Source organism: Sceloporus occidentalis, unplaced genomic scaffold, assembly GCF_023333645.1.
Source record: "Sceloporus occidentalis isolate IW3139 unplaced genomic scaffold, rSceOcc1.0.p SCAF_33, whole genome shotgun sequence".
Lineage (NCBI taxonomy): Eukaryota > Metazoa > Chordata > Lepidosauria > Squamata > Phrynosomatidae > Sceloporus > Sceloporus occidentalis.
In genome coordinates this window covers 1,910,771-1,923,411 of record NW_028317013.1, presented here as the reverse complement: position 1 = coordinate 1,923,411, position 12,641 = coordinate 1,910,771, and the positions used below count along the sequence as shown (strand labels likewise).

Sequence of the window (12,641 nt, the reverse complement as noted above, 5' to 3'; positions counted from 1 at the left end):
TATTGTATTTTAAATGCATTCATGTTGCTTTTACTGTGCTACAGTACACTAGGACTTAAGCATTTTTTGTGTATTTTTTATTTCTTTATATCTGTTTGGTAACTGTGTTACTTTGTTGAGGAGCATCGACACACCGCACTACTATCGATTAGTTTGTGTTTTACTTATGTGTGTGTAAATGGTGTAATGCGAAAACCTATGCCTGAAACATGTCAGACTACCGCACGCTGATAAATATGATGTACTGCGGCTGAATTCGTAACTAACAAGACAGAAAAAAAGTATTCTAATTGTTATACTAAGTACACTGTGTAAGCTTTCACTTAATGTGAATTTCCACTTATAATCAAGTGGAGGTGGCCACTGTTTGTTTATTTTTTAGCAAAACGAAAACTGTCATATCCGAGTAGAAACCAAAATGAAATTCAGCAGTGAAAACCATCTGCCAATTTTGTAGACTTTACTTTTATGACTTTGCTGGCTTTTGGCTATGTTTAAAGGAGTGCCTGAAAGAGGGAAGAAAGCTGATCCCCACAGCTCCCCTTTTTCCCCCGAAGTTAGAGGTGTCATATGTCTGTGGAACATAAAGTTGGCCATGGTCCAAGTGCCAAAAAGTAAGGCCAGAATGGAAACTGGGTCCCCAATCCCAGGGGTACATTTAACAATGGGGCAATTGCCCCAGGGCCTCTGGATTCATGGGCATGGGAATGCAGTTTGGTCATACCTATCCTATGCCCACTTATCTACCACTCCGACACACTAAAAGCTGGCTAGAGTTAGCCCTGTACAAGGGCCCTGTGCTATTGGGTGCCAGGGTGGCCTGGATTTTACAAGCTACTTAAGACGCTGAGCAACTGCAGCTCAAAACTATTTATTTGGTTACCACGACATACGCCTTTCCTAAAGGTGCTTATTTGCTAGCGCAAGAAAGGGAGATGCTCCCACCCTTTCAGCTCAGTGCCCCCAGAAACTGTCTGTTATATAACTTATCACTTCACCCTGCATTCACCCCTCCCATGATAAATCCAGTGCACTCAAAATAAATGTTCAGAAAAAGTAAAAAATGGTGGTCACATTGCAATGTAGGGTAAAAATTTAGTCTTGCTCTTGTCTTTACAAATGTTTGTATAATGCTGTTTGCTTTTGCCTTGTAGGATGGGAAAAACCAATGCTTTTAAGATGAGATGGCAACCAGCCTATGGGGAGCCCCGATTGCTGTTTGCTGCCCTACGACAGCTCTGTCACATGGGGCTACACATAGCCAGATGCACACTGACTGACCGCAGATTTATAGATACTGTGGCAGGCCACCCAATAAGGGACTCCAGAGAAGCCACAAGTTCAATCCCCGGCAACATCCGCCCCAAATACCCAAGCTATTGACAGGACAATTGTTCCTTAATGTTTTTTTATGAATAGATACTGGCTTCTTATGCCTTTTATAAACTGTCATGCAGTTTTGGTCAAATGACTACCATGGGACATCCATAGATGTCATGGATTTTAATAAGATGCTGGAAATTATGTACACTTTAATGGAGTATTTAACACAGTAATGTTGATATATATTAGACTCTATAGTGCCAGCGACTGCAAAGGGGGAAAAAATGTTTTAATAGGCTAGCCACTATCCATGAAAAGAAATTTTAAACGATCTGTTATGTATCAAGCGTGACTCCGTGGATTATTCAAATCACCTGAAGGACATATAATTCCTTCCACAAAACAAATGAAAACATGCTAACATCAATTCAGAATGGTAGTCAATGAATATTCAGTGATTCCAAAATATATATGTATATATGCATGGTCCTAAAATTCTAGAGCCCTTGTGTTGAAACAATTTTTGTATCACTTCCATTTTCAGTGTTTGTTCCATTGTTCCTAGAAAACACTACGAGGTTGAGGGCTGCTTGTAGGCAAGACAATTTTATTTAAATCGCATTATCTTTAATTTCTTGTTCTATTATCACACTCCTTTATACCTATTTGCATATGCCCATTTAATACAAAAATATAGCATTTGATGGCAGATAAGAACCATTCAGCCCATCTAGCCTGCCCATTTTTCCAATGTAAGGAGTTTAAATCCGTATCAGTCTTTAGTCAGGTCCTCTACTGAGGAAAGCTTTAGGTCTGTACAATGCTGTTTAAATTCCCTTGCTGTATTAGCCTCCACCACATCTGCTTGGGGACTGTCCCATTTATCTACTACCTTCTGAGTAAAGTAGAACTTACACATATTACATCAGCTTCTGATCCTCTAGTTTTACACCATCACCTCTTGTTCTAACATTACTCCTCCTTTCAAATAAGCTTTCCCCTGTACTTTAAATCATTTGTATCCCCCATCTATCTTCTGTCTTCCAAACTATAGACTATTTAACCTTTCCTGATAAATGGCCCGCAAGACAAAAATCTAGGTGAGGTATTTCCCTATGCAACCCAGGATTCTGCTTGGTTTTAGAGATGCTTTAGTGCATTATCCGTTTACCTTTAAGTCATCAGAAATTACTCCCTCAATGCTATATTCTGCCGTGGGATTTTTACATTTATCAATATTAAACCCTGTTGCAGACCTATTATCCAAACCCAAAGACCGCAATTTATTTATTCATTCAAGTCTTCTATGACAGCTCCTCCACATACCAGAACCATTGATATGCACTGCACCGTTAAATCCAGTACCTACATTCAAGAACTTCATGGCAGGTACATGTATTTCTCCTGTTTTGTCACACCTCATTCTCGGTACCTCAGTTCTCTTAATTTACATGAGTCCTGTACCAGTGAAATCAAACAATTTATAAGAAACCAAACATGTCTTCATGAACTTTGATTTTTTTATTTTAGGAAAATAGGCATTTAATCAAAGAGTCCAAATCCCATGTCGTCATCAGACTCTTCAGATTCATCCTTCTTTTCTTCTTCTTTCTTGTCAGCTGAAAACAAATCCCAAAACATTAAGAGCACAATTCCATAATCACAAATTAAAAGAAACAATAGTAATAGAAACAACTCAATTATTCATAAAAAGCATTAAGTCCATCTCATTACACGCAAAAGGCAATAACTGTTGGTACTTATCACCGTCTGGATACACTAAACATTTAAATTTGGCTTCACCTAAAGTCCCACACTTTGTAGTGTACAGAATTTCATCTATGCATGTGTTAGATAATATGGTTACAAGCATGGCATAGAATGCAGTTTGAATGTTAAACGGAGAGAATAAAATGTGCACAGTGGTAAACCATGCGGAAAATCTTTAGATATATGTTAAAATGTGAAACTTTATATAAAGACATACCAGCTGGAGCAGCTCCTCCGGCAGCTGGAGCAGATGCAGGAGCTGCAGCCACAGCACCCCCAGATGGCACTGATGAAAGTTTGGAGAGGCCTGGAAAATAGAATATCAAATCCAGTTAAAAAAAATGCAAACATTCAATACTTGTATTCAACAAAAATACAAATGTTATTTCAGCATGCGAAAATTATAGACTACTGTGTACCTAAGACTAAGGTAACATTCTGTAACAGTTTTAGCCCCGACACGTATAGTTGCTATGGCTATTATAGTCGCTAAATGAATCATATATGAGCACTACTCGGAAGAAGCTATTTGCTCCTTAAAAGCCTGTTTCCCAACAGGATAACAAATCAAATTTAGAGAGCCAAGGAGTGTACATTTAAGATCCAAACTGATCAGCCAGTTGATAACGAGTCCTGAATTCCTCAAAATAACATTTCAATAAACATTCAGTTTCTATTTTGTGATATGTTAAAAAGGTATTGCAGTATGTAGCATGCAGCCCACAATAAAATACATCAAAATAACTGCTTAAATGAGCCACTTTCATCATAATCTTTATTATACACTTTACAAATAAACAAGTATTACCAGAATTTACAACAACATCAAGGTCTTTTCCACCAAGTTCACTGATCACCTGCACGAGGGAGGGGAACAAAATGACAGAAATCTGAATTATAATCTGGTTTTTATAAAATAATAATTTTCTTCTATTGGTTACTATGGTTGCAATATTTTTACTATGTATTAAAGAAAAACACAATAATAAAAACAAATCTTACTGCAGACCTGTGTGCTTTAATAATTCTTTGCATTAAAACATTTTTGCTGCTGCTTTGCATAAACAAACCAGTGGACTTGGATATTATTATCTTTTATTTATATAGCGCCAACAATCTACGCAGCGCTTAACACAGTACATATATTCAAGGGGTATGACAAGACAAGAATTCCAGTTTCACAGGGTTTAGAACAAGCTACCAGCTCGGACCACTCGTGCTTAATGAAACAGCCACACCAAATTTTGCTTTGACTCCTTATTGTCAGCCTTCTCTGCAGTGTTCTTGCAGGTAGGTGGCATGAGTTTTATTGACAGACAATTATACAGGGTTCAACAGTAAGTGCTGCCTGCCAGGCAATAGCCACCTACATAGTAAATTAATGGTGCTTCACAGTGAAATATTACTTGTTTCACTGGAAGAATATCAATAAGGTAAACAATGTCCGCTTCCCAGGCGTGTGGGATAAAAGAAATGGACATTACTGTTCACCAGTGAAATGCACACAGTGATATTGCACAAAGCAATAGTAAGGTTCAATGCACCCAAATTATCAACTGCATTATGACCTCCACAGTAGTTAGCTTTAGTCAAATATTCTCAGAAGTTTTGTCACCAACTTTGTCATTTATGATCAAACAGACTTTACGCAGTTTATTTAGCCGAAGGCTCACCTTGTTAACACGTTCTTCGTCTGCCTCAATTCCAACACTGGAAAGAATTTTTTTCAAATCCTTGGCTGAGGGGCTGCTGTTACCACCAAGGGTGGCAAGCAGGTAAGCGGCCACGTAACGCATTCTAAAGGATCAGCATAAAAGAAAAAATTGTATTAATAGTAAAAAGATGGCAACAAAATTGATTAATAATAGTGTGTAAGTTACAGCCACCAGCACTGCTGAATAAAGTGTCCCCACCAGCTTGCCATTTACAGATACCGATAAACTGGGCTAACTGGCAGCAGAAACTTGTTTTTAATGTAAAACAAAACTCTAAATGCGCAGATATCAAAGGGTTATAGGAATCTGTAGTCCATATATTCTGCATGTCTGCAATGTGACTTGGGAAACACAGAACACATGCATTCTATCAGTTATTTGCATGAAGCTGTGATCTTAGTTTCAGAAAGTTGTACCTAATTTTCTAAAAAGTAATATTGGTATAATACACAAGTACCATTATATTATATATATATATATATATATATATATATATATATATTATATCTATAGATCGATATCTATATATTTTTAAGAACACATTGCTTATCAACAACAGCCAGGTCAATTTAGACCCTTTTAGGTACATTCACAGCAGCTCGCGGGTTGGAAATAAGGTAACCTAATTTGCACACACAAGTTTAGGTGAATGTAATGGGAACTTATTACAAAGACAAAGCCTTTTGACAGCTATGTGACCTGACATCTTACGCTGTGAAAAGTGTAAAACCTCCAAGGACTCTGTACGACTAACATGTTCTGTACAAGAAAGCTGGGTGAAAAAAAGTGTATTGTTTGCCCTTGTCTGTAAATCTTAGCTTTGTTATACCATTGTAATGTATGTACTGTAAGGAGCGCTGCTTAAACTGTTGGTACATAGACATCATCCATCATCAACTTGATAAAGACCTCATCGTGAGGTCGAAACATTGTTGTCCTTCTTCAATAAATCTGCCTGATGGAACCCTTGAGTGCCTGGAGCCTTTTTCTATTTTGATTTACTGGGGAGCTGGCCCAGCTAAGCACCTGAGCTCCTGTGGGGAGTGTGTGCAGATTCCTGATTTTGGTGACTTGGTATAAAGGTTATGGCAGTCGCAACCTAATGCTTTCTTGGACCAGATCCAGTTGAAACAACCCAGGAGGGTGGTTATTAGACAGGATTCTATCTTAGTTAAATCATTAATTCAATCCCTATATGTACTGTCCTAGTTTCAGTAATTTATAGAAGCCTGTACATTGCAAACTAAAATTCAGATTCATATAGATTGTCAGTATATATGAATCGCTTTATAATAGTCAATGCAGTCGTGGACCCTAGGTTTTTTTTTAATATAATTAACCATAACGGTTGATGAATGAGACTGATTAACTAACCTGGGATTTTAGCTACGATAGCCTCAAACTCGCCCATATGCTATTGTGCTACAAATAATAATTACGTGTTACCCTACCAAGCAGATGCAGAACGGTTCACGTGAGCGCCATATGCGCCTCCACAAACCTCTCTGTGGAAAGTATAAACTAACACAAAATATGTAATTTTGGGGAATATTTCTTCCTCTGTCCCATCTTATGATCATTCGCCCCTCTATTACTGACAATTATTCTCACCAAAATACGGCTATATCAGCATTACACTCACTTTTAAGTCTCTAACAGACGCGAAACGATGTGCACGCTCCTGTAGTCCGGAACCGAGAGAGAAAGAAGGGAGGGACGGGGCTTCCAAGAGAAAGGCGCAGGGGCTTCCCGGGTTAAAGGTCATAGAACGTAGACTGGCAATTACAGCACAAAACATTTAGTTTACAAATCATTTAGTTTAATTTCTAGATTTTACGTAGGTAAGGGTAAAAACTGTTGTGTTTTGCTGGGACAAATTACACAGTTTTGAGCATGTTACGGCACTTGCACATGCGCAGAACAAAGGCTCTCTCGTTCAGCGTACTCGTCCGGCTTCCAAGCGCACGCGCACACATCTCACGTCTTATGCGTTCGAAGCGGGGTCTATGAACCTTGCGGATAAGGGCTTGGGTAGCCCGCCACGATGGAGTGCTATGTACTAGAGATTTCATAAGTAAATTATGCATTTTATAAAATGCTTACTGCGCTACTGTGAAGTAGGATTCTATGTGGCTGTGCATTGTAACCTATTTATGTGTTGTTACCATAGAGGTTTTAGGAAGTTTCTTAAACGTTTACTTTTTATGTAGTTAAACCATCAAAGGGGAAAAGAGTGACAGATTTGCCAAGTTCATGTGTTTAACCCCTTCGTGACAAAGGCTGATTTTACTTTTTGTACCCTTCGTGACAATGGCCGTTTTAACATTTCTGCGCTGCTCGTGTTTAGCTGTAATTTTCTTCTTTCCCGTTTACTGAACCCACACACATTGGATATTGTTTTTTTCAGGACAAGAAGGGCTTTCTTTAGATGACATTGTTTTGATTGTATCGTATTATTTACTATTAAAAAAAGTATAAAATATGGTGAAAAATTTAGAAAAAAATGACTGTTTCTAACTTTTAGTTGAAAAATCTTTTACTCATCTATAAAAGGTAATAAAAAAACCTGCTAAATAGATTCTACTATTTGTCCTGAGTTTAGAAATACCCAATGTTTTTATGTTTTTTTGCTTTTTTCTGCACGTTATGGAGCAATAAGTACAGGTACCGTTTTGCTATTTCAAAGCCATTTTTTCCAAATCTGGTAATTCTTCCCCCCATGTGCCATTTCGGGTATCTTTGAAGCCGGCCAATGCAATTTACCCCATCAAGTCATATATTTTTGAAAACTAGACAGCCCAGGGTATTCCAAATGCTGGTATTTTAACCCTTTCCAAGCACTTATTCTACCATCAGCCTTTGTCAAACTTTATGGTAGTAATTTTTTTGCATTTGTTTTTTCACACACATTTTACTTTAGGTATAAATAAACAGGTTCTGGTATATGTCACTATCAAAAAACACCCCAATATGTGTTTAGCAACATCTCCTGAGTACAGCGATACCTCACATGAATGATTTTGCCTGGCTGTTTGGGGGCAAAAGGGCCACATTTGGGGCATGCACATTTTTCAATGTTGCACTTTGGCATTTGGGGATCCACTGCCCATGCCCTATTTGGTACATCTTTGAGCCGGGCCATTTCAGTGTGCCCAATAAAGCTATATATTTTTGAAAACTAGACACCCCAGGGTATTTCAAATGCTAGTATTTTAACTCTTTCCATGCACCATATCTACCACCAGTCTTTGTCAAACTTTGTGATAGTCATTTTTTTCCATTTGTTTTGTCACACACATTTTACTTCAGGTATGAATTAAAAAGTTCTCGTATATGTCACTATCACAAAACACCCCAATATGTGTTCAGCAACATCTCCTGAGCGCAGTGATACCCCACATGAATGATTTTGCCTGGCTGTTCGGGGGCAAAAGAGCCACATTTGGGGCATGCACATTTTTCAATGTTGAACTTTGGCATTTGGGGATCCACTGCCTGTGCCCTATTTGGTACATCTTTGAGCCGGGCCATTTCAGTATGCCCAACAAAACCATATATTTTTGAAAACTAGACACCCCAGGGTATTTTAAATGCTGGTATTTTAACTCTTTGCATGCACACATTTTACCACCAGCATTTTTTTAAAGTTTGCAGTAGTATTTTTGTGTGTGTATTTTTCCCACACACACCTACTTTATGTATGAATTTACAGCTCCTGGTATATGCCGCTGTCACACGACACCCCAATATGTGTTCAGCAACATCTCCTGAGTACAGTGATACCCCACATGCATGGGTTTGTCATTTTTGGGGGGAACTAAAAGGCCACATTTGGTACGTGTGCATTTTTCTAATTGGAAATTAGATGTGTGGCCATCCTTCCCCCCGTGTTAATTGGGACCTTGTTGAACCCGGCCAATTCAATTTACCCCATCAAATCATACATTTTTTAAAAGTAGACACCCCATGGGCATTTAATATGCCAGTATTTTAACTCTTTCCATGCGAGAATTGTTTTAAGCTAATATGCTAATTTTAGGACTTGCTCACAAAAATATATTTTTTATATATATATATTTTTTTTTGCCTTTTTTTATTTTTTTAACATTTTTTTTCAACTTGAAGGTTCCCCTGATAGTGACATCAGTGGGAAATTATTTTTACATTTTACTGTTTTTTTACTATTTTTTTTCTAATTATTATTAATTTTATTTTATTTTTAATTTATTTTTTCTAATCACACTGTGATTAGAAAGCTGAGCTCCATTGACTTGCATGGTTGAATGCAGTACCTATATTCAACCTGCAAGTGGAGCCAGAGTTCTCTAGAGGGTCTGGAGACCGTCTAGCGAACTCTTTAGACTTTATTGTTTCTTTATTGAATTTTCCCGGACCGCCGCCATCTTGCAGATGGCGAAGATTACCGGCAGCTGCGGCTGTGACCGCTCTCCGGAGCGGTCACAGCCCATCCAAAGGTAAGTGTTTGGTGTCGCTGGATGCCTCCTGATCGAGGCATTCCAGCGACACCATTTAAGTTTAGGAGGCGATCGTTGATCGCCTCCTAAACGCTTTTAAAACGGGCGTCCGCCGCCATACAAAGTATGGCGGATGTTGACGCCCCTTTGTGCCGATAATGGCGTTGCTGAATGCCTCGAGGTCGAGGCAATACAGCAACGCCGTTTCGGTGCAGAAAGCGAAAATAGATCGCTTTCTGCACCCGTTTAATGACGTGCCGGTCCTGGCACGTCATTTGTCGTTATCGACATGAATTTCCGTGACGTGCCCGGACCGGCAATTGTCATCAAGGGGTTAATGTACCAGTGAGTGCAGTTATGATTTAGTTAGATTGTAAGCTTGCGAACAGGGCCCTCTCTACTTAATGCATAGGTCTGTCAGTTCTAGTCCTGTCATATACCCTGAATATACTCACTGGCCACTTTATTAGGTACACCTGTTCAATTGCTTGTTTACATAAATAGCTAATCAGCCAATCACATGGCAGCAATTCAATGCATTTAGGCATGTAGATGTAGTCAAGACAACTTGCTGACGTTCAAGTCGAGCATCGGATTGGGGAAGAAAGGGGATTTAAGTGGCGTTGTTGGCACCAGATGGGCTGGTCTGAGTATTTAAAAAAAACTGCTGATCTACTGGGATTTTCACGAACAACCATTTCTATGGTTTACAGAAAATAGTCCGAAAAGAAGAGAATATGCAGTTGTGTGGACAAAAATGCCTTGTTGATGTCAGAGGAGAATGGGCAGACTGGCTCGAGATGACAGAAAGGCAACAGTAACTCAAATAACCACTCGTTACAACCAAGGTATGCAGAAAACCATCTCTGAACGCGCAACGCGTCGAACCTTAACAGCAGAAGACCACACCGGGTGTCACTCCTGTCAGCTAAGACGGATACAATTCACAGAGGCTCAGCAAAATTGGACAATGGAAGAAGGTTACCTGGTCTGATGAGTCTCGATTTCAGCTGCGACATTCAGATGGCAGGGTCAGCCTTTGGCATAAGCAAAATGAAAGCACGGATCCATCTTGCCTTGTATCAACGGTTGAGGCTGCTGCTGGTGGTGTAATGATCTGGGGACATTTTCTTGGCATACTTTGGGCCCCTTAGTACCAATTGAGCATCGTTTTAATGTGACAGCCTACCTGAGTATTGTTGCTGACCATGTCCATCCCTTCATGACCACAGTGTACGTATCTTCTGATGGCTACTTCCAGCAGGATAATGCACCATGTAACAAAGCTCACATCTCAAACTGGTTTCTTGAACATTACAATGAGTTCAGAGTACTCCAATGGCCTCCACACCTTTGGGATGTGGTGGAACGGGAGATTCGCATCATGGATGTGCAGCTGACAAATCTGCAGCAACTGCGTGATGCCGTCATGTCTGTATGGACCTTGCAGAAAGTATGCCACGAAGAATGTCCCAGCCTCTCAGCTTTGCTAAAGACCAGATTGCCACTCTAGCCTCAGGTGCATACAGTGTATGTAGTGTAAGTTGTTAGCACTGCTAGAAATGTCCTTCTTTTCTGTGGAAATGGCTAAATGACCCCAAACCTTTGAAAAGTAGTGTACATAACCCATCATTTAGCATTAATAACAATAAGTGACAGCAATTACTCTCGATAAGTACTAGTACATAAAGAAAACATATAGGTAGTTAATTTATACTAAAAACAGTGAAAGCAACTCTGTTTATAAAGAAAAAAACAACTAAAGATTAAAAAGTGGTTATTGTGTTTGTCATCAGAGAAAATAGCTTAATGAAATCGACCATCTATGAAATTAATTTAGATCCCTACTCATAGTGTTTGCCAAGCTCGAGCTGTAGCTGACTGGTGGTAAGTGTATCACCTGCAGGGAGATGTGTTTGGCCATATGCGTCTCCTGCATGATAAATAGCAGGAGAAGGGCAAATGCTATTTATCATGCAGGGGATGTAAATGGCCAAACAAATCTCCCTGCAGGTGATACACTTGCCACCAGTAAGAGGAAAACAGTGTATATATAAAAGGATCTCTCCTATATCTCAGAATGGCCCGATGATCCCTTTAAGTGTAGATGGTTATTGTCTACTTTCTGCACTTGAGGATTTGATTTTAGGCAGGTCATCAAATTATGAATTATTCACATCCTTTAAAGCCAATTAAGATTTAGAGGGGTCATAGAATTGGGTCCATAAATGGGGTCTGTCAATATCATGTATAGAATGAATAGTTGCCCCAAAATACTTTAAAGACTAGTTGTTTTTAAAATGCCATCATATTGTGCCTACCAAAATTCAGTGGTTATTTGTATTTCAAAATGTACTGTTATGAGGTTCTTTGAAATACAAGACGTAGCGACTTAGCAAAGAAATCCTTGAAAATTTCAGCCCTAGCAACATCCTTGTGCATATGTTTATTTTGAATTTCAAATAACTGAAAAACATAAAAACATATATTTGGGCATTTTCAGATGGGCACATTTTAGGGTATTATTCTATAGTTGCACTTATCCAGAGGCAAAAAAAGTATGCAACATTGAATGCCTTACCTGTATCTTTGAATGAATCAATGAATAGCTCTGAGTCATCCCATGATGATCAAATGGGGTCATATTGATCATCCCATGATCAAATAAACTGGGACTGCTGTTTTTCATAATACATGCCTGTATTTGTTTTTTTAATTCAAAATACCTCATAGTACAGGCCAAGCAATCCAAACTAAAGCAGTTGCTGAAAATCCTACACATGTACGATATCACCAAAATGAGGAAGGATTAAGTATATATAGTTAGGTCTGGAAATATTTGGACGCTGACAGCAATTTTAACAATTTTGGCTCTGTACGCCACCACAATGGATTTGAAATGAAACAAGCTGGATGCAATTGAAGTGCAGACTTACACCTTTAATTCAATGGATTGAACAAAAATATTGTATGAAATATTTTCATACCCCTTATTTCAAGGGATCAACTGTAATTGGACAAATCAACAGGATCATAAATAAAATGTTTATTTTTAACCCCTTAAGGACCAGGCTGCTTTTTACTTTTTGTACCCTTTGGGACCTAGGCTGTTTTAGCACTTTTGTGGTGCTCGTGTTTAGATGTAATTTTCTCCTCACCCATTTAGTGTACCCACACAAGTTATATATTGTTTTTTCAAGGACAAGAAGGGCTTTCTTCAGATGTTGACGCCCCTGATGCCGATCTCGGTGTTGCTGAATGCCTCGTCATTGAGGCACTACAGCAACACCGTTTAAACGATCTATGATCACTTTCTAAGCTTGTTTCATGAAATGAAGTGCCAGACAGGGCTTTAATC

At 38.8% G+C, this 12,641-nt stretch overlaps 1 protein-coding gene across 1 annotated transcript; it reads right to left on the bottom strand.

Annotated features, from left to right (window-relative positions):
• Positions 1-2,865: 2,865 nt before the first annotated feature.
• On the bottom strand, positions 2,866-6,520 carry LOC149298319 (uncharacterized). The gene is made up of 5 exons (XM_089487545.1): positions 6,451-6,520; positions 4,767-4,890; positions 3,902-3,950; positions 3,311-3,400; positions 2,866-2,942 (listed from the first exon to the last, which is right to left on the bottom strand). Exons 2-5 carry the CDS (start codon positions 4,887-4,889, stop codon positions 2,866-2,868), a joined length of 339 nt encoding a protein of 112 aa, XP_089343671.1. The 5' UTR covers position 4,890; positions 6,451-6,520.
• Positions 6,521-12,641: the final 6,121 nt, after the last annotated feature.